Here is a 21335-nt window from a genome sequence, read left to right as displayed (position 1 = left end):
TCTCAGTAAAGGAACTCTAATTCTGTCAGAGTGGTCATTGGGTTCTTGGTCATCTCCCGGACCAAGGTCCTTCTTACCCAATTACTCAGTTTGGTCAGACAACCAGTTCTAGGAAGAGTCTGCGTAGTTCCATATTCTTTCCATTTTCTAACGATGGAGCTCACTGTGCTCTTTGGGAACTTTTAACATGACAAATTGTTTTATACCCTTCCCCAGGTATATGCCTCCTCACAATTCTATCTCAGAGTTCTACAGAGTTCCTCAGACTTTATGGTAGAGTTTCTGTTCTGATATGCACTGTCAACTGTGAGACTTTATATGGAAAGGTGTGTTTCTCTCTAAATCATGTCCAATCAATTGAATTGGCACAGTTGGACTCCAATCAAGTCGTAGAGACATCTCAAGGATGGTTCAAAGGAAATTGGATGTGCGTGAGCTCAATTTGGAGTGTCGTAGTAAAGAGGTTGAAATACTTATTGACTCGAGACATTTCAGTTTTTCATTAGCTCACCGAGAACGTAGTTCGGCGAGCTCATGGGATGGCGCGCCGTCCGTCCGTCATTCCGTCAGTCCATCAACACTTGCAACTTCTCCGAAACTGCTGATGGGACTGTGACCAAACCTGGCTAAAAGGATATTTCGTAATGTGCGACAAGTTTGTTCACGGCATTAACAAAAATCTGGGTCTAAGGGGGTCTACCTGGGGTCAAAGTGGGTCCAGATTTGACTCTCCCTCACCCCCCCCCCCCCTCCAATAGAAACTTGATCACAACCTCCATCACCGGTGATGTACCAAAGTTTGTTCACTGAACACGAAATTTGGAGTGTAAGCAGGTCTATTGGAGGGGGGTTGCCTCCTAAAATAGGTATTTTGTTTTTGTTTAAAGTCTTGCGATTACGTTCATATGATTCCACTTGCACATGCTACCCTGTCTCCTAGCAGCCAGTGAAATTGGTTTAAAATACTGTTGCGGTTTTGAGAACCCACACTTCTTGTAAATATCACATGATTAAAGGTTAAAGATAGCACCCCATAGATAGGCCACAAGCAACATGTAGATCACCATAGGATTTCAGTTATTCCTTAGTATGTGTTAGATAAGGCTATTCCCAATAGTTGAATCTGCATTGTGTCAATCAAATAAGAATAGGCCCCCTTGCGTTCATTCCGTCCATTTTGCAGCCTCCCTCCAAGCGACGACATTAAGCGCGCTCCCCAGTCTGTGCCCCATGGCCCTTCCCAATTTGTTACGCACCTTTCTTAGCAGCGTTCGCTGCCCTTGAGCGTGAGCTCGCTAAACGCCGCCATAAGCCACGAGGTGAGGCCCGGAAAAAGGGGGCGGAGTGCCAGGGAGAAGGTGTGGCCACGTCACCCAGCCGTCAGGGCGACCCCGGTAAGACCTAACCAGCCAACCAGGGCTGAAGTGACATCGCCTGATAGGCGTGGCTTTTGGGCTTGCGGAGCAATCTCTGGCTGGATTATAAAAGCGAGTGCACAAAGCCCTTTTACGGGACTCGTTGGAAGGTTGGCTTTTGAGAGGACTTGTTGAAAGCGCGCTTGGTAAACGGACTACTGTGATTTTGGAGAACTTACAGTGAAAGCGTGTGCTAACAGGACTTGTTGGGAGAGCGCACTGGTAACAGCACTGCGAGGACGAATGCGCTTGATCGTGGACTTGCACAATTAGCGCTTGCGTACAGGACATTGGAGAGGGGGCATTTGGCGCGAGTCGTGCAAATATTATGTACGCCGCCAGGATACCAGCCTTCCCCCCGTGATATAATTGTCCGTTCGCGTTACACTGTGAAGAGCTGCCTGCCGGGTTTTCCATCGCCTGGACCGGAGCCGGACTGGAGCCTGGACACGCTGGTGACCTTCCAACCTGTTCATCTGCAATCCCCGTGTGAGTGACTGTGTGTGAGACGGGCCCGTTTGTCCAGGGAATAAGTTAAGCCTGTGATTAAGACTGCCCTGTGTGCTTTTCCTTCCTCTTTCTATCTTGTACATTCCTTTCGTTTCCTCTTCTCCTTCTTGTACATTTGTAATAAATTGCTTTGTTCTTCCTATTTTCTTGGTTTCCTCTCCATCCGATAGCATCAGTCTTTTCTCCAATTGGGTAAGCGTGGCACGATCGCAACCACTATAATCGGGTATAGTCATTTGTTAACAGCTTGGATCGCGGATTGCTATCCACTCGGCATTTTCCATCCATATCTGTGATTCGAGCGGGAGTTATTCCCTCGTTTCCGGTCGGCGTTAGTAATTAGGTAGTAGTGAATCCCTAGGCCTAACAAACCCTACCTAACGCCGCGCCGGGAAGGACGTTATAACTTCCAGGACTCGCGTCGGCCAGATAAAAGGACAAGGGGATTAACCCCCCCTTGATAAAGGGAGAGCCGACGTCGGAGATCCGTAACAATTGGTGTCAGGAGTGGGGATTCGGAACCTGGGACTACATTTTGGACACCAATTGTGCATATTGGCCGTAACAATTGGTGTCGGGGAGTGGGATTTGGGATCCGAACCAAATTTTTTATATCAACAAATTTGGTCAAAATTACGAGCGGCCGAAATTTTATTAAAACATCTAAATTAAATCGTGCCATGGATAGCCAAGGCGATCAGATGCCGGTGGGGGTAGATGAGGAGGAATTAGAGTTAACCCAGGACCCCAGGGAAGAAGTGAGACAATTGGGAGGAATGGAGGGGGAAATTGAAGAGGGTGCGGCAGTGGGGGTTGCAGGCGCACAAAATGGCGGCGCCTCGCACATGGCGGCGAGTGCCGAGCCCACGGGGCCAGGGGACTTCCAATTATTTATGGCGCAAATGATGGGGTATATGGAAAAGAAGGCTGAGAAATCCACCAGGGAAATGGAACAAATGATGGAAAAGAATAGTGAGCGAATGGAAAACAGAATGGGCAAGCAATTGGGAAACCAAATTGGGGGATTGAGAAACGATGTGGGAAACCAAATTGGGGGATTGAGAGACGGGTTAAGTAATTTGGAAAATAGAATGGGGGAGCAATTGGGAAGTCAAATTGGGGGGTTAGAAAGTAAATTGGGGGGAAAGGCAGGTCGAGCGGGAAAGGCACAATGGTATGCGACGGGGTAGCGTGACTTGAGAAGCGCGGGGAAAGCGAGGCTGAGCAAGGCATAGTTATGTGGACGGGTATAGAAATCGCGACACGGGGAATAGAGAAGCCGACGACCGCTGAATTGGAAAATTTGATGTTATGTGCGCCAGCGGTCGTCGAGCTTAATAAAGAAAAAGATATAGTGGAAATTGGGATTAAGAAGACGGCGGACTTAGAAAAGCAATCGCGGGAGGAAAGGATGGAATATGTGCAAAGTCCGTGTTCGCATCATGATGCCGTACTTGCTAATCCCAATAATGATTTGCAGGTGCGTGTGGAGAAAAGGATCCCGAAGGGAAGCTGGGCTGTATATGGCACGAAAAGGTTTGGCGCGAAAGGGTATTTCGCACGCTTGGGATCCCGGCGTCACCCGGGCGCTTGTGGAAGGTCCGTGGTGCGCTGTATGAAAGGAAATGGCGTGCGTGTTAGAAAAAAGTGTGCGCCGAAGAGAGAGTGTGTTACAGAGTGTGAAAGTGGGAGTGAGTGTGACACAGAGTGTGAGACGGATGGAGAAAGTGTGCGAGGATGCACACCTGAGTTGGTTGTGGGGAGTGTGCGAGGATGCACACCAGAGCGTGTGATTGGGTGTGCAACAGGAGATTGCACACCCGTGGGTAGGTGTGCGCTGAGTGGGTGGATGCAAGAGTGCACACCCGTGAGTGTTACGGAGTACGTAACGGGGGAGAGTGCACGGGAGGAGTGCGTGGAAGAAAGGTGTGTAACAGAGGAGTGTGTGATGACGGAGTGTGTGAGTGGAATGAGTTCGCAAGAATGTGTGCGAGAGGAATGCATGGAGTGTATGGAGACACCTCGATGTGTGAGTGTAGAACGGGTCGCGAGGTGTGGATGTGAGAATGCGACTCGAGCATCGACGCTGACCGGGGCAGCGCTTAGGCCGACGTATAGCCGACGCGAGCTCTCGGGGCGTGGTGTTCTTTGTGTGCTGCGGGGGCCGGCAGGGATCGTTGCCGCGGCGCTTTTGCAAGGAGCGCCGTGCACTATTCGGGCCGGGCTCCGCCCTGTATGGTCGGTGCCGCGTCGTAGCGGCGACAGGCACGATTCCGGGGGAGAAAGGCCAGGTCGGACCTTCGCCCCCTGGCGGGCGCGGTGTTCCGACCGGGGGAGGTTGGGTCATTGGGCCGGAGACCGAAAGGCTCCGCGCCGGGATGGACCCTGGAACCTCGGCCCGAGTATGCCTCCTCCCCAGAATCGGAAAATGCCGGACGGACCCAACCTACAGGAGACTGACCATCCGCACGCATTGCCGGCTTTTCGAAGCCGAGCAGTAAAAATGTATTCCCGCACTAGAGGCTCGAGAGTAGTGTACATTTGGTAGTAGTGATGATAGCGAATGGTAGTTGTACCATTCAATTTGGGGCAGAGGAGCTATAGGTTTATGGGGTTTTCCGGTATGAACTAGCCAGGGCGGGTTAGGATAATGTTAGGAATTTAGAAAGATGACCATAGGTGACTTGAGAGTTAAGTAGAGACATTGTACAAGTAGTGGGGCCGTAGAGAGATTAGATGGATGATAATGACGAGGGAGTGCTTCGTATAAGGGATGACGGGAAGCACTAGTATTAGAAGGGAGTAGATAGCTAGATGGTGTCGTGTGCATGGGCTTGAAATGAGGAATTGGAATGAGAGTCTTGGTGGTGCTGGTGATGAAATGAGGCAATGCTCGTGAAAGATGTGTGTGTGTGTGAAAGTGTATGAGAAGAGTATTGTGGATGTGTGTAATTGTGTATTAGGTGCATTGGCTTGCATGGTGTGCAAGTGGAGAATGGTTGTGTGGAGTAAATGGTGTGTGGAATGAGTAGAGTGGAGTGCATGGTGCGAAGGAGTGAATGGGGGAAGGATGGACCCCTTCACGAATACCCGGGGAGGGTAGTTTAAAAGTAGGTAGAGGGAGTAGGTAAATTTTGGTTGGATATTGACACCTGTGGTGCGAGTAGTAGCAAAGTATTGCTTGGTTGGGTGCAGAAGTGAAGTGGAATGGCTGGGCGTGTGAGCCTGTTAGTACGTATGGTTAAATGAGCACTCCGCCACTGGTAGTCTGTCGGCCAGGTGAGGCTGCAGGTAGGCCCTGGGAGCCAGTTAGAGTTGTGTAGAGTTCAGTGGGGCCCGAGGATCCATGGGAAGGACCCGGGTTGCCCGATGCCGAGGTGGGTATAGAGGGGGTAAGTGCCAGGGAGGACCTTCCCCGGTTAGTGTAGTGTGAGGAGCTCGGCAAGCTCGGGTGGCGACGTTCAGTGGCGGAGGTGCGCAGGTAAGTAGACCTGCTGGGAGAGCCACACGACCCAGCCCCGAAATTGTGCGAGGGCACAGAGAAAAATGGGGGGAGTGAGACCCCAAATTGGTAGAGCACCGCAGTATCGTCAATGGGAATTGGTTTTTAGAACCGCATAGAGTAAAGTGGCCAATGGATTGGCAGGGCAAGACCTCGGGTAGAGTAAAGAGAGTTAATGTCATTTAGAAGGATAGTTAGGAGGAAAATCTCTTCGCACCATCCGCATCCACTCACCGAGGTGATAGGACTCCACACCAGGTTTTGTGAACGATTTGGAATGCAAGACGCATCATGACGGAGTGTGACATTGTGTGTGATTCCATCCCTTCCTTCTTGGGAGGGATTGGGGACGAATTCGGAATTAGGGGAGATATGGGGGACAAGACGGTAGCGACGAATTTGTAAATTGTGTAAATACGGGAAGGGGCAAGGGTAGGGTAGGTGACATGGGGGGGTGACGTACGAGTAGGGACGAGCTTTCTCAGCTCGCTCTCCCTCGCCCTTCACGTCGCATTGCCTTGTTTTGATGTGTACCCTTGCGCCCTTGCCCCCCGCTAACCTCTGCTTTGTCTTCCTTCCCCACTCATGGACCATGGTCTTTTGTGCGAGGGGAGTGTGCAGGTGCCCTGAATTGTGCGGCTGCACTCTTGCTGCCTGCACCCTTGCTGCCTGCCTGCCTGATACACCATATGGACCACACGTTCTGTGGCCTGGCACCTATGGACCACACGTTCTGTGGCCTGGCACCTATGGACCACACGTTCTGTGGCCTGGCACCTATGGACCACACGTTCTGTGGCCTGGCACCTATGGACCACACGTTCTGTGGCCTGGCACCTCTGCTGGGACAGACCATTGTTGCCAGCAGTATCTGGCTTGCGGACCACTGTTTTAAGTGGCATCAATGCCCAGCAGTCGGACCACCTGAGTGGCCCTGCTAGCCATAAATAAAAAAGCTGACGTGGTTTGTGCCCTTTTTATTAATTAAAACATCCATCAAGCAAGAAGACAGCCAAGATCCATCGGCCCAGCAGAGAAGCACAAGACGTCATCTATCTATAATTCCAGTAATCTCTGTTTGTACGTTTGTTTGTCTGTGACCGCTGTTTCTCGACAACCACGGGTCCGATATACTTTTAACTTGCCAGGTATATTGCTGGGGACCCGAGGATGTGCCTTTTCAAGGTTTCATATTAATCGGACAATTACTTACCGAGCTATGTCCAAAAAACGATTCAACCAATCAGAGAGCAGCGAACTATCGCGTGTGCCGAACGTGGCGGACACACTCTGCCTCGGATGGCACATTTGAGAGCGTATTCATTTATTTCACGTTTGCAAACTATGTTGGCGTTAAACTATGTTTTAAAACTAATAAAAACGAATTTGCGATTCATTCGCTTTCCTGCGCGTTTGTGCACGCGATGGCGATTTCTTTACCAAACTCCGGAAGCCGTTCGCTTTGGACCAAACCATTTCATGTAAATAGAGGGGGGGGATATAATTTTAGATATAGATATAGTACGGGCAATGCCCTAGTCATTATAATAATTATTGAAATGTTTTTGGGCATTTTGGTGCTGGTGCTTTTCATGCATGTTTTTTATTATGGTGCATTTATTGGTACATATGGGTATGGTGTATCGGTGCAGTGCATTGCGATTGGCATTTCCTCTTTTCAAAAAGTCTTCTTTTTCCCACAAAAGACAGGTCCTGGGTTGCAGTGTAAATAATTAGTAGTGTCTTGTAAATAATGCTCCCCACCGGCTTAAATGTTTAGTTTGAGAACCATTCCGTAATTCGGTTAATTGTGGGCACGAGTCAGTTAGGTAGGACACAACGCAGCAGAGGGGACATATCTAGTGTTAAAACTGTCCCACTCAGGGTAGTAGGTTAAATGTAGATGGAAACTTCACCTAAGTGTCACATGTAGAGGTAAAAGATAGTCCTGATGTTTCGGCTCGGGATGAGCCTGGCAAAAGGAGGGTTGCGGTTTTGAGAACCCACACTTCTTGTAAATATCACATTATTAAAGGTTAAAGATAGCACCCCATAGATAGGCCACAAGCAACACGTAGGTCACCATAGGATTTCAGTTATTCCTTAGTATGTGTTAGATAAGGCTATTCCCAATAGTTGAATCTGCGTTGTGTCAATCAAATAAGAATAGGCCCCCTTGTGTTTATTCCGTCCATTTTGCAGCCTCCCTCCAAGCGACGCCATTAAGCGCGCTCCCCAGTCTGTGCCCCATGGCCCTTCCCAATTTGTTACGCGCCTTTGTTAGCATCGTTCGCTGCCCTTGAGCGTGAGCTCGCTAAACGCCGCCATAAGCCCCGAAGTGAGGCCGGAAAAAGGGGGCGGTGCGCCAGGAAGAAGGTGTGGCCACGTCACCCAGCCGTCAGGGCGGGGCCGGTAAAACCTAACCAGCCAACCAGGGCTGAAGTGACATCGCTTGATAGGCGTGGCTTTTGGGCTTGCGGAGCGATCTCTGGCTGGATTATATAAGCGAGCGCACAAAGCCCTTTTACGGGACTCGTTGGAAGGTTGGCTTTTGAGAGGACGTGTTGGAAGCGCGCTTGGAAAATGGACTACTGTGATTTTGGAGAACTTACAGCGAAAGCGTGTGCTGACAGGACTTGTTGGGAGAGCGCACTGGTAACAGCACTGCGAGGACGAATGTGCTTGATCGTGGACTTGCACAATTAGCGCTTGCGTACAGGACATTGGAGAGGGGGCGTTTGGCGCGAGTCGTGCAAATATTACGTATGCCGCCAGGATACCAGCCTTAACCCCGTGATATAATTGTCCGTTTGCGTTACACTGTGAAGAGCTGCCTGCCGGGTTTTCCATCGCCTGGACCGGAGGCGGACTGGAGCCTGGACGCGCTGGTGACCTTCCAACCTGTTCATCTGCAATCCCCGTGTGAGTGACTGTGTGTGAGACGGGCCCGTTTGTCCAGGGAATAAGTTAAGCCTGTGATTAAGACTGCCCTGTGTGCTTTTCCTTCCTCTTTCTATCTTGTACATTCCTTTCGTTTCCTCTTCTCCTTCTTGTACATTTGTAATAAATGGCTTTGTTCTTCCTATTTTCTTGATTTCCTCTCCATCCGATCGCATCAGTCTTTTCTCCAATTGGGTAAGCGTGGCACGATCGCAACCGCTATAATCGGGTCTAGTCATTTGTTAACAGCTCGGATCGCGGATTGCTATCCGCTCGGCCTTTTCCATCCATATCCGTGATTCGAGCGGGAGTTATTCCCTCATTTCCGGTCGGCGTTAGTAATTAGGTAGTCGTGAATCCCTAGGCCTAACAAACCCTACCTAACGCCATGCGGGGAAGGACGTTATAACTTCCAGGACTCGCGTCGGCCAGATAAAATGACAAGGGGATTAACCCCCCACCCCCTTTGATAAGGGGAGAGCCGACGTCGGAGATCCGCAACAATACCTTTAGTCTGTGCATAGCTTTATTCTTCCAGGTGAGCACCCAGAGGTATTGGCACTATCTATTTTTATTTTATTTTGTACATATTTCTAAAAAACAATTCCACCAACATTATGGGGCATTATGTGCCGATCAATGACAAAACATCTCAATTTAATCCATTTTAAATTCAGGCTGTAACACAACAAAATGTGAAAAAGTCAAGGGGTGTTAATACTTTCTGAAGGCATTGCATGTACAGTATTGGAAGCATAAATCAAAATTCAGACAAGGTAGACATAATTATGACGTCAGTGACCAAACATGTCTGATGGTCCTTATAGGACATAGAACTACAGTATATTGAATGAACAGCTCAGGGTCCCTCGTGCAAGTTGTGTTTACCTGCAGTGAACGTAGAACTCGGTGAGTGGAAACAGCTTCTCGTCAACTCGCTCCCAACGTTCACCACAGCTCCAGAGCCATTCTGGTGTGACAACATGTACTCTCTTGGATTCGAGTGCCTTGCGCACTTTCTCAGTGCCTGTCGCAAGCACACATACCAGCAAGCTATAAGCAGAAGAGTCATTTGTATAGATAGTCAGATATATCAGTGTACATACAAATGGGAAGTTCAACGTTGACACAGACTCTGATGAAGAATGTGGAAAGACGATTTCCGCTTCTGGCTCCTCGGGTGAGGTTCTTGATAGTTTGATGCTGACATTTTTGTGCAATAACATTGTCTAGGCTGAGAAAAATTATACATTAAGAGACATCAATGTTGCTTAGAGCATTCTGGGTAAAACCATGTTGGTAACTACAAGTCAGGTGTGCAGTGGAGCAGACCAATATGATAATGTTCCTTGTGAAGGAGAATATCGAATCAGCTGAAATTCACAGAAAACTAGAACGGCACTCGGTAGAGCGCACACCTCCGCCAGGCAGAATAGTTTATGTTTTGTATCCCACTGATAGGCCGGATCTGGATTCGGACCTGAAACAAAATCTAATCGACTTGTTATTGTTGCCTAACCAACTCGTCCCCCAAGTTTATTCATAACCTGTCCACAACTTTTTGAAATATCATGCTACATATCGCTTTTCGCCCGATTCCTCAATGGTCAAGAATCACTTGGAAAATTCAATGTCTCGTATCCGAATCCATATTAAGATCTTCACCAAAATCGAATCGATTCGGTCTTGTCACACACCCTACCTGCCCACCAAGTTTCATCAAAATCAGTCCATAACTCTTTGAGATATCTTGTTCACAGACAGACAGACAGACATGGGTAAAAACATAACCTCCATCCACCTTCGGTGGTGGAGGTAACCATCTGAACAATTTGGTGATTCACGTTTTTCATGTAAAAATGGTACATTCAGTTCAAAATAGTTCGAACAGTTAATTTTGGAGAATTACCTGATTACTAGACATAAAACTTGATAAGAATCAGGTATTGCCATTCAAAGAAGCATAGAAACGATCATTCAATTCATTCTTACTTGAAATTCGATAAGGAGTGAAAAAGGTGGGTTGCAAAACACATCATTTTGGACCAAATGGTAACACGTATGAGCCATTGGTAGAACATTAGCTCAGGGAGGGAGATAAGTTATTGAAGAATATGGTCATATAATATGACCTGGGTGCATTATTTCATGCCAGAGTCAAAGGAGGGAAGCATGGAGTAGAGCCATTCATAGATACGAGTCATCCCCTAGAAACCTCGTTTCATTCATTCAAAATTCCTTGAACGTGGCAAAAGCATCATTGAATGGTACTGCAGACCTGGCATTAAATATGGAATAAATTTTTTGTGGGGTTGAACTTACTTTTCAAGATGACTTAGGACCAAAAGTTCATTGGAATTATGTTGAAATTATTCTACATTTTGTTAATGTGACCTTTAAAAGAAACAAAAACCACATTTGACATTTCGAAGCAAATAAATTGATCCTCGAAAGTGATGTAAACTGATATCGAACTCAATTCACGGACAGTACTGTGTTAAACTTCTGTACGTTTTCCAGAAGTATCTCTTTATTTTGCACATTAGCCAAATTTTTTTTATAACAAAAACAAAAGTTAAATTACGACTGGGATTACGGACAGTAAAATTACAGTTCAGTACTTCGTGTAACCCCCACGAGCATTCAGGAGAGCACGTACACGTTGAGGCATGCTGTTCACGAGATTTGCCAAGGTTTGGACAGGAATTGCTTGCCATGCAGTGACAATAGTCTGCTGCAATTCACGCACAGAGGTCGGCTGCTGGTCCAAGTTGTCGATTTGATGCGTTAATTCTGCCCACAAGTTCTCTATCGGATTCATATCTGGGGACATGGCAGGCCACTCCATAGGCTCCACACCACGGTCAGCAAGAAAGTGGTGTGTGTGTGTGTGTGTGTGTGTGTGTGTGTGTGTGTGTGTGTGTGTGTGTGTGTGTGTGTGTGTGTGTGTGTGTGTGTGTGTGTGTGTGTGTGTGTGTGTGTCTCAGGGGAATTAATACCTTGAGAAGTAAGCAAAGTTTCACCATCACCTTTAAAAGTATTTAATTTCAGAAAATGAAAAGTCTATGTCACCGTTGAACTACCCTCATCACAATGACATTGAAGAAACAGAAAACAAAGAATAAAATAAACAATGAATCTAAAGCCAAAGGATTTCCTTTTCACCCACAAAGGTCTGCTCACCTCGCACTCTTTTACTGCTTCACATCCCATCTCATGGGCTGACAGGATGGTCTGGCCTCGGGGTATGTACACTCGCCTCGAAGCTGTCTAACCTAGGTTTGAATCCCGACACAGCTATAAACTGTCATCCCATTGTGTTTCACAAGCAGGGCGATTCAATGTGTGTGCAAGTCCCTCGGATGGACGTTAAATGGGTGTCCTGTCGGCCAGCATTTGTTGGTGAATGTTGAAGATCCCATGATGCCCTTCACGAAGAGAAGGTGAGCTATCGTTGGTACCAGGAACAAATTACAAATGCCTGTCTTTACCAGGGGAGGGCAAAGCGGCAGCGGCACAACCATGCTCTCAACCAGACACGACCCCACAGCCTTGGGCTGCACGTGAATGAAGAATAACAATCTCATCTTATCTGCTCGAGCCCAACCCTGCCACCATCTACTTGAGCCCGTGCCGCCCCCCACCTCTGAGCCCCATTCCACCACCATCTCCTTAAGCTTTCAACCTTTCGTTTCTCCACAGGCCCAACTTGGTGCACGTGTTCTTCTAGTTAACCTTTCCTCGATACCTTCGGCAAATCTAAGTTTGATGCTAACCTCCACTTGATCCCTTCCCTCCCCTCCCCCTCACCCCCCCCTGTAGGAGAGCCTTTGAATATGTTCAATCACAACCTTCCTTTTACTTATTCAAGAAAACAGCACAATGCCATTTTGCTTTTATTTTCCCATACAATAATCCATAATCCATTTTATTCTCACTGGCCTGATTCTTTTGTCCACCTGTTAGCTTTCCGTAACCACTGTCTGTTGCCTGTGAGTGCCTTGTCGGCCTGTTCTCTGATGCTCCTTAGCAAGTGTCTACTATTGTTCACCACTCTTCCATGGCCCTCAATCTCAGTATTAAAAAGGGAAAGTTTAAATTGGTCACATACTCTGTGAAACGAAATAAAATTTCCTCAAATTTTTTTCTCAAATATGACAACATTAATAATTTTTTAAAATAAACTACATATTTACCTCCACCACTGAAGGTGGACGGAGGTTAAGAATTCCCCCGTTTGTCTGTTTATTTGTTTGTTTGTTTGTCTGTGAGCAGGATATCTCAAAATGTTGTGGATGGATTTGGATGAAACGTGGTGGATGAGTTGGGTATGTGATAAGAACAAGTAGATTCGATTTTGGTGAAAATCCGAGTCCAGATGCAACCCATCAGAGGGGATACCAAACGTAAACTGTTCAACCTGGTGGAGGTATGTGCTCTACTGAGTGCCGTTCTAGTTAGAGTCGTTTTGTAATTTTGAACAAAGATAACATGTGCGTGAGTGAAGGTTTATAGCTAGGGTCCACCATCGAAGCAGTAACAATACAGGATGATCGTCAATAAACTATCAGTCAACCAAACGGTGTTCACAGTCGGCAAAGTCCTTCCCTCTCTTACAAAAACAATTACCAAATTTTCTTCAACAAAATATTTTTCTCAGATTTTCATTTGTCGAGAGCCTGGTGTTGGCTTAGCGGTTAGGGTGCCGGTTTGGGATCCCAGGATCCTGGGTTTTAATCCTGGTCGATCGCTGAATTAACGCCAGGCCGGAAAAGGAGAGCGAAACGCCAGCGAGAACGGCTCGCCGGAGTGCCGGGATGATGCGACGCAAGTCGGGCTTAGCCTGTCATCCTTCCGAGGTCGGCAAATTGAGTACCAGCTCACTGGTAATTCCCTGTGTGTTGCAAGAGGCGACTAACACGGTTGGTGGCAAGGAGGGCATCCGGCCATAAATCATTGCTTCAAAAAGGGGACCACGGTGCCCAAAAAAGGCAAACCCCTGAGCTGTGGGGAAAAATGGCCTCTAAAGGCGGTTATTTCATTTGTTGCCCCTTCTTTATCTTGTGGCTATGGGGGAGGTGGGGAAAGAGAGGGAGAGGAGGAGTGGAAATAGGAGAATTCAAAAATCCTGATAAACATCAGGAGAACCTGGAATAGATAAACTATCCCTTGTACTTTCACCTGATAAGTTTCAATGCCTTACAGAATAGTTCAATTTATAACAATTGTTTGGATCCCATACTTCACTATGAAAGGGGGCTAAGGCAAACGGTTTAAAAGAAGGCCGTTACTTTGAGACCTACAGCAATATGGATCACAAAAATTCCAAACAAACCTCAAAACAATTACATTTTCCTCAATAAGTATACTACTTACCAATCTTGACAGCCACTAGGTGCGTGGTGGGCATCGGCTCGCTCAGAGAAAACGTGAGCGTGCGTGTCACATGTGCACCCAATGACAAGGCAAGCTGTTGCTCCCGGCAGCGCTCGGTGGGCATGTTGGTGGGAAAGAGGCCGGAAAAGGAGAGCGAAACGCCAGTGAGAACGGCTAGCCGCAGCGCCGGGATGATGCGACGCAAGTCGGGCTGCTCCTTCGTGGCACCGCTCTCGTATCTTCTCTGCACGTCATAAAAGGCACTATGGATCCGCCTAAGGATGTCCTCCAGGTGGAGCAGGAAATCATCATCATCATTTACTTTTGTGGACACAGGTTCTGACCCAATACTTTCGTCAAAGGGAAAGGAGTCACAGTCAGAAATATCAGACTGCGTTGCCTGTGAGCTTCCAAGCATGTTATGAGAAGACGGTTTCTGTGGTCCGACAGCGTTCCTCGTCGTACTCTGACCGTTACCGTCTCTTTCCTGCACTCCCGAATCGCAAACAGTGGTTGCGAGCTTTTCCTCTGCAAGGCCATCCTGTTCAATTAGCCCTTCATTTCTGTCGATGCCATTGTTATCACATTCTCCACCAACATTGTCCAACAGAGGTTGCCCACTTTCTTTCCCAGGGGATAATTCACAGTTGTTCTCTTTTATTCCACCGACCATATTCTGCTTTTTCACTTTGTCTCCCGTCTCTGACTGTTCACTGTCACTCGAAAGCTGAAAATCTTCTCCAGTTGCTGCTAAGTTGCCTACAAAATTATTCTTCTCGCCTAACTCCTGCTCTTTATCCACCAAACCACTTCCTTCTGGGGTCGACAAAGATTCGCTGACTCCAGACGTCCCATTCCCAGACTTTTGATCGTCTGCCACGACGGCCTCCAAAACCAACTTAGCGACAGGCTCTCCCTCTTCAATCGTATGTGTCGGCAGCCGTTCCTGGGTAGTTACAGACGTCACATTCTTTGGCTGATTTCCCCTCGTTGCATTGCCAGCAGCTGACAGGCCGCTCGTTCTATCCCCAACTGAATAAACAAAATAAAAACTTGAGTAAACACTGCAGCAATTTAACGTACTTGTGATTGATTCTGCATAAATGGTACCCATTATCCATGTCCATAAGTAAATGGACAAGTTTCACAAGCAGGACAATGATCAAACATAACGAAGCACCTTTGTGTGTGGTAGGTACAAGACTACGATCTTGTGGGGCGTTGATGTCACCGGTGCCTTGGAAGTAAGCATACTTCTTCACGGTGACAAGGTTAGTCGCTCCGCGCCATACATCCTCTCGATCATCAATAATACACACCATGGAGTCACCACATGGAAAGAGGTTTCTGCACACGACGACGATGACAACACTTAAATACAAATAAGTTAATTAATTTCACAAAAGCGGAAACCTATTCGTCAGCTTTTCCTGTCTGATTATATGGCCTTTGCATACTTATGAAAATCCCTCCATTCCCTCTCCTGTTGATATAATAAATAATAACTGGAACCTCTAATTATTATGAGGCCTATCTGTTCATTCCTTCCAAGCATCAATTCCTAATGACTTCAAGTGGGGCATGGACACATGGACACACGCACCACCCCGTTTCAAGTATAATACCTTCTCCACTCTTGACTATCTATCATCTCATCACTTATTCATTTAATAAGCCACGTTATGTGGGGGTTGCAAAACAGGAATAATTTACTTATTCTATCAAATGATTTGGATTGTGCATGTTACTTTCAATAATCCCAGTGTTTACCCCGGTTTCCCGGTGTGTACCCGGTTTAGAATAGGTACACCGTATCCCTGCGTGTCGTAAGAGGTGACTAAAAGAGTTGGCGTCAGGAAGGGCATCCGGCAATAAAAATATTGCCTGAAAAAGAGAACCATGACAATTACAACTACATATGGGCAGGGTACAGCCCATAGTACCCCGTGGGGAAACCCACTCCCTCTCGTCAAAACTCAAGGTGGGGAACCCGATCGAAGCAAGGGTGGAAATCACTCCATTTATGACGACGAAACGTCTGATCGGATCGAAACGTCTGATCGTCTGATCGGTTGGAGTTGAACGTGGAGATCGGTTTCTGAGGTTTGGGACATGGAATGTGGGGACAATGACAGGGAGATCAGGAGAAGTGGTGGAAGTATTCGTCAGAAGAGTGGACATATGTTGTGTGCAGGAGACGAGATGGAAGGGAAGTGATGTGAGAATGGTGAAGGGTAGGCAGGGACAGAAATACAAGTTTGTGTGGCAAGGGTGCCCAGAAGGTGTGAATGGTGTTGGTGTCCTGCTTCCTGAGGAGTTTGTAGACAGTGTGGTGAGTGTGACGAGAGTGAGTGAAAGGTTGATGATGGTGAAAATGATGATTGGAAAGCTCTTGGTGAACGTCATCTCGGGATATGCTCCGCAGGTTGGTCGGAGCGATGAAGAAGGACAAGTTCTGGTGTGCAATAGAGAAGCTGATGGAAAACGTGAAAGATAAGGAAGTTGTTGTGGTAGGAGGAGACCTAAATGGACATGTGGGAAGGAGTATGGACGGTTTTGAGGGAGTTCATGGGGGTTACGGATATGGTGTGAGAAATGGAGAAGGTGAAAGGATTTTGGAGTTTGCTGATGGAGCTGATTTGTTCGTTTGTAATACTCAGTTCCAGAAAGAGGATAATAAGATTGTTACATACACGTCAGGTGGGTCGACGACAACCGTTGACTACCTGCTGGTGTGTAGGCGAGATAGGGGGCACCTCCGGGACACAAAGGTGATCCCGGGGGAGGAGGCTGTTTCACAGCACCACTTGGTTGTCCGCGACATAAGGGTGAAAGGTGCCAGGAGAGCTCGGCGGGTGAAGTACCAACCGAGAATGAAGGTGTGGAGGTTGAAAGAGGTGACAGTGAGGGAGGCATTAAAAGAAAGGCTGAGTATGGTAGAGGATGATGTGGTTGAGCTTGAACGTGGTTGGATGTCAATGAAAGATAGTCTGTTGGGAGCCGTTGGTGAGGTATGTGGATGGACAAAAGGACCACCGAGGCACTCGGAAACATGGTGGTGGGATGATGAAGTTGGAAAACAGATTGATGAGAAGAGGAAGAGGTTCAAGGAGTGGCAGAAGGCGAAGGATATGGGGGCAGAAAAGGCAGAGCATGAAAGTTATAAGGCAGCCAAGAAGGCTGCAAAGAAAGAGGTAGCAAAGGCGCAGGAGGCATGTAGGAAAACGTTCGGAGAACGCTTGGATTTCGAAGAGGTTCAGAGAGCGGTATTCAGGATTGCAAAGCAAATAGCGAAAGAGGTGTGTGATGTGATGGGGGTGAGTTGCTTGAAGGATGAAGTGGGACAAATCGTTGTGGACCCAGATGGAATTAAAGGAAGATGGAAGAGATATATGGAAATACTGTTAAATGCAGAGAATGAATTGGATGGCAACATAGAGAGTAACCCAGTTTTAGGACCGGCAGAGAAGATAACCGAGAAGGAAGTTGAGGAAGTGATAAAAGCAATGAAGAGTAGAAAAGCGGGAGGGCCGACGGGAGTTGTGGGAGATATGTTGATGGCAGCGGGAAATTGGGGTGTGAAGAGAATGACAGAGATCTGCTCTCTGGGGGTGAAAGGCCGCATTCCAGTGGATTGGGAACCGAGTACCCTCGTCCCTCTATACAAGGGGAAAGATGACCCTCTGGACTGTGGCTCGTATCGAGCGATAAAGTTATTGGACCATGGAATGAAGGTATGGGAAAGGGTGTTGGAGAGGAGGATAAGGAAGAAAGTGAAGATCGACGAAATGCAGTTTGGATTTATGCCAGGAAGAGGAACGACAGACGTGCTTTTTATTGTGAAGCAGTTGCAGGAGAAGTGCATGGAGAAGAGGAAGAAGTTGTTTCTTGGGTTTGTTGATCTGGAGAAATCATTCAATAGGGTTCCACGTGAAGTAGTGACATGGGCATTGAGGAAGTTAGGAGTGGAGGAATGGTTGATCAGAGTAGTGATGGCAATGTACAAAATGTACAAAAGAGCGCGCACAGCTGGAAGGATGAAGGACAGGAACAGTGGTGAGTTTGAGGTGAAGGTGGGAGTGCATCAGGGGTCGGTACTAAGTCCACTACTATTTGTAGCTGTGATGGAGGTGCTGGCTCAGAACGTAAAGGAGGGTTCACCATGGGAGTTGTTATATGCAGATGATCTGGTGTTGATTACAGAAAGTATGGATGGACTGAAGGAGAAGATGAACAAGTGGAAGGAATGTATGGAGACAAAAGGTCTGAAGGTGAATATCGGAAAAAACGAAGGTGGTGGCAAGTGGTAAAGCATGTGGTGAGGTGGAAAGAACTGGGAATTGGCCGTGTGCTGTGTGCAGCAAGGGTGTCGGAGTGAATTCCATTCAATGTACAATGTGCGCTGAGTGGGTTCATCAAAAATGTCATGGTTTGAGAGGGTCATTAACCAGTGTAGCAGCTACATTCAAGTGTAAGGCATGCACAGAAGGAGCTGCAGATGGAGGAAATGTTTAGTTGGATCTTGGAGACGGTGTGAAGCTGCAAGGTGTGAAAACATTTTGTTACCTAGGAGACATGCTGAATGGAGAAGGTGGATCAGACTCGGCAATGGTTGCTCGAGTGAGATGTGCATGGAAGAAGTTTCGGGAACTGAGTGGTGTGCTGACGAGGAGGGGAGTGTCGTTGAAGCTGAAGGGAAAGGTGTATGCTGCATGTGTGAGAAGTGTTATGATTTATGGGAGCGAGACATGGGTAATGAACGTAGAGCAGCAACGAAGGCTGGAAAGGGTGGAAACGCGAATGGTTCGGTGGATGTGTGGAGTATCGTTGAGAGAGAGGAAGACAAATGATGAATTGCAAAAGATGATGGGAATGGAGGCTGTGATGGATGCTGTGAAGAGAAACAGTTTGAGATGGTTTGGTCCTGTGTTGAGGAAGGAGGAAAGTGACTGGTTGAGAAGAGAGATGGAAATGAATGTATAACGAAGTAGAGGACAGGGACGACCGAGAAAGACTTGGCTAAAGATGGTCGAAGAAGAAATGCCGGCAAGGGGGTTAACAAGGGGAGATGCAGAAAATAGGGCAAAATGGAGAAGATTGTCATGGGGACTGCAAGGCTAACCCCCGCTCTTGCAGGGAAAATGGCCTTAAAATGCCTGTTGCTGTTGTGTTGTATGTTACTCTCAATAACGTTACATGTTACATTCTTAGGCTGAACTCTGCTGACAATGATCCGAGTTCCATTCAAGACGAGTTTTGGTGTGGTTTCACAATTGTACTTTGTTTGGTAGAGCTCATGATGGAAATACCTAAAGCATAAATTCCATCACATTTTCAAAGTACAATTTTAATTCAAATTTACATGCAAGATTACCGTATTTTCAAGCAAACAGCCTGCCCCGTTATACCCCACACATGGGGAAAAAAAGTGGGAGAGGAAAATGTCAGGCACGGATAACCAGCACATGAGCCTTCCAGGGGTGTGTCAAGTTACCAAGTTTAGTGCAAAGCACTCAAGCAAACACTCCATTCAAAACCGTCGATAAGGAATGGCTGGCTGAGATAAATAAATAAACAAACACACAGACAAACACACAGACACACACACAGACACACACACAGACACACACACAGACACACACACACACACAGACAAACACACAGACACACACACAGACACACACACAGACACACACACACACACACACACACACACACACACACACACACACACACACACACACACACACACACACACACACACACACACACGTCGTGGGAGGAAGGAGAGGGAGGGTTAAGGAAGGGAGTGGGGGGAGTGGAAGGGGAAGGGGAGTATGAGGGGAGAGGGAGGAGAAGTATAAACCACATCTACATATTTTGGGGGTGGGACGGGTGGCTTTGACAGGCCCCTCCATTTTGGGGGAAGGAGGAAAAATTTACCCGTGCAAAGAGTGCTTTAACCTCAGTGTTGCCCAGGTAAAAAAAGGAAATTGTAACACCCACTGCCACAAACACCAGGTGGCGCTACACTACAGTACACATTTACATAGAGAATTTACGCCCCTCCCCCGCACCCCCTCCCCCCACACCCCGGCATGAGGCCGCGGCCACATAGCCTATGTTACCCCCCAGACAAAGTTGTATTTGTATTTGTACCCCGAGTAAAGTATATAAGCGTTTAGAGCTGGAGTACCTGGCGTTGTTCAAGCGAAAAAAAAACATTAACATTTGAAATGAGGGCAAATATAATGGAAAAGCAATTACATCCAAATCAGAATCCATCGCAAATGTCAAATCGTCATTTTACCTTTTTGTTGAATATATGCTGCTGAATGTGCCGTTGATCACATTTCTGGATGAAGTATGATGACGTTCAGGAAGAAGAAGAAGCCTTACTTACCACCAACTTTGATCGCTTCCGGAATTGTTTTATTATTTGTGTTGAAGTGTCTGGTGATTGTTTTGTATTTATTTATGTGAATGTGTGCTTGTACATAACTGTCATTAATCAGAGGAGCACCACAGAGCGATTTTTTAATCCAAAAAAACCAACTTTTTTTTTTTTGCCCAAAAAACTCCCAGACACTCACTGATGAACCTCTGCAAGTTTGACGAATCCGTTCAGCCATCTCGGAGAAAAATAGCGCCGCACAGACAGCCCAACAGACAGACCAGCTTATATATATATATATATATATATACATATTGTTGCGGATATGAGGATTGTATTTTTTTTGATTGTGTGTATTGTAGTGGTAAATTGTTGTGTAACATTGGTTGGATATGGCCCCTCCTGCCTCCAGAGTTGTGTAAAGGTAAAAAGGGCGTCTCGGTAGTTAATTCCATGAAACACCACATTGAAGGACCCGATAAAACCCTTGTTCAGTAGCTTATATCTTATTATGTGTTTTAGGGTAAGGCCTTGTCTTCCATTAAAATAATACTCCATTGCACCGAATCAATTAAGAATAGGTCCCCTTCAATAATTCCATTTCCCAGCCAAACTCTCCATCTGTGGGTAAAGCAGTTCACAAGCGTGGGATGCACGCCCTCTCATTTCGCTGCGATGGTGAATATGTGCTCCGTGCTCTGTTTGAACAGGAAGGGCGGGGTCGCCAGGGAGAGGCAAGCCCAGGGCGCGCCACGAAGGGCGGGGCTGTTCAGCCCCATGCCCAAATAAGGAAACAAGCCCGTAGCTCGCCACGAGGGGCGTGCCGTCGGCGCCATGCCCAAATAAGGAGACAAGCCCGTGGGATTACCATACAAGGTCACGAAACAGAGCACGGGGGGGGGGGGGGGGCGGGGGGAGGGCGGTACCGAAAGGGGCGTGTCAGACCCGCGCTGAAGGTTTGGACAGAAGGGTGCGACGATCGCTGGGACAAGCTAGACCAGAGATACGGCAGATGAGTCCAGGTGCGTAAAAGGGTTGGCAGTCCACAGGGAGAGAGTTCAGAGTTGCACCGGAGTTGCGTGAGAGATACGAAAAGCCTTTGACAAAGAGCCGCTTCAACCAGCCCCGTTTCAACCCGCCGAGTGACCCTGCCGGCGTGCGCTGTAAAGCCGAATACAAGGAGCTGCCGGCGTGCGCT

At 47.3% G+C, this 21335-nt stretch overlaps 1 protein-coding gene across 1 annotated transcript in view; it reads right to left on the bottom strand.

Moving 5' to 3' along the window:
- Window positions 1-21335, bottom strand: part of CTDP1 (CTD phosphatase subunit 1) — a 117178-nt gene that overhangs the window by 45897 nt on the left and 49946 nt on the right. The window contains exons 7-9 of the mRNA XM_068103686.2: window positions 14924-15090; window positions 13744-14775; window positions 9256-9394 (exon numbers count right to left, since the gene is read on the bottom strand). Of these exons, the coding sequence (XP_067959787.2) occupies window positions 9256-9394; window positions 13744-14775; window positions 14924-15090 (1338 nt within the window). The remainder of the gene's footprint in view (window positions 1-9255; window positions 9395-13743; window positions 14776-14923; window positions 15091-21335) is intronic.

The sequence above is a fragment of the Myxine glutinosa genome, chromosome 10, assembly GCF_964187855.1.
Source record: "Myxine glutinosa chromosome 10, kmMyxGlut1.1, whole genome shotgun sequence".
Lineage (NCBI taxonomy): Eukaryota > Metazoa > Chordata > Myxini > Myxiniformes > Myxinidae > Myxine > Myxine glutinosa.
This window is presented reverse-complemented; position numbering and strand designations above follow the sequence as displayed.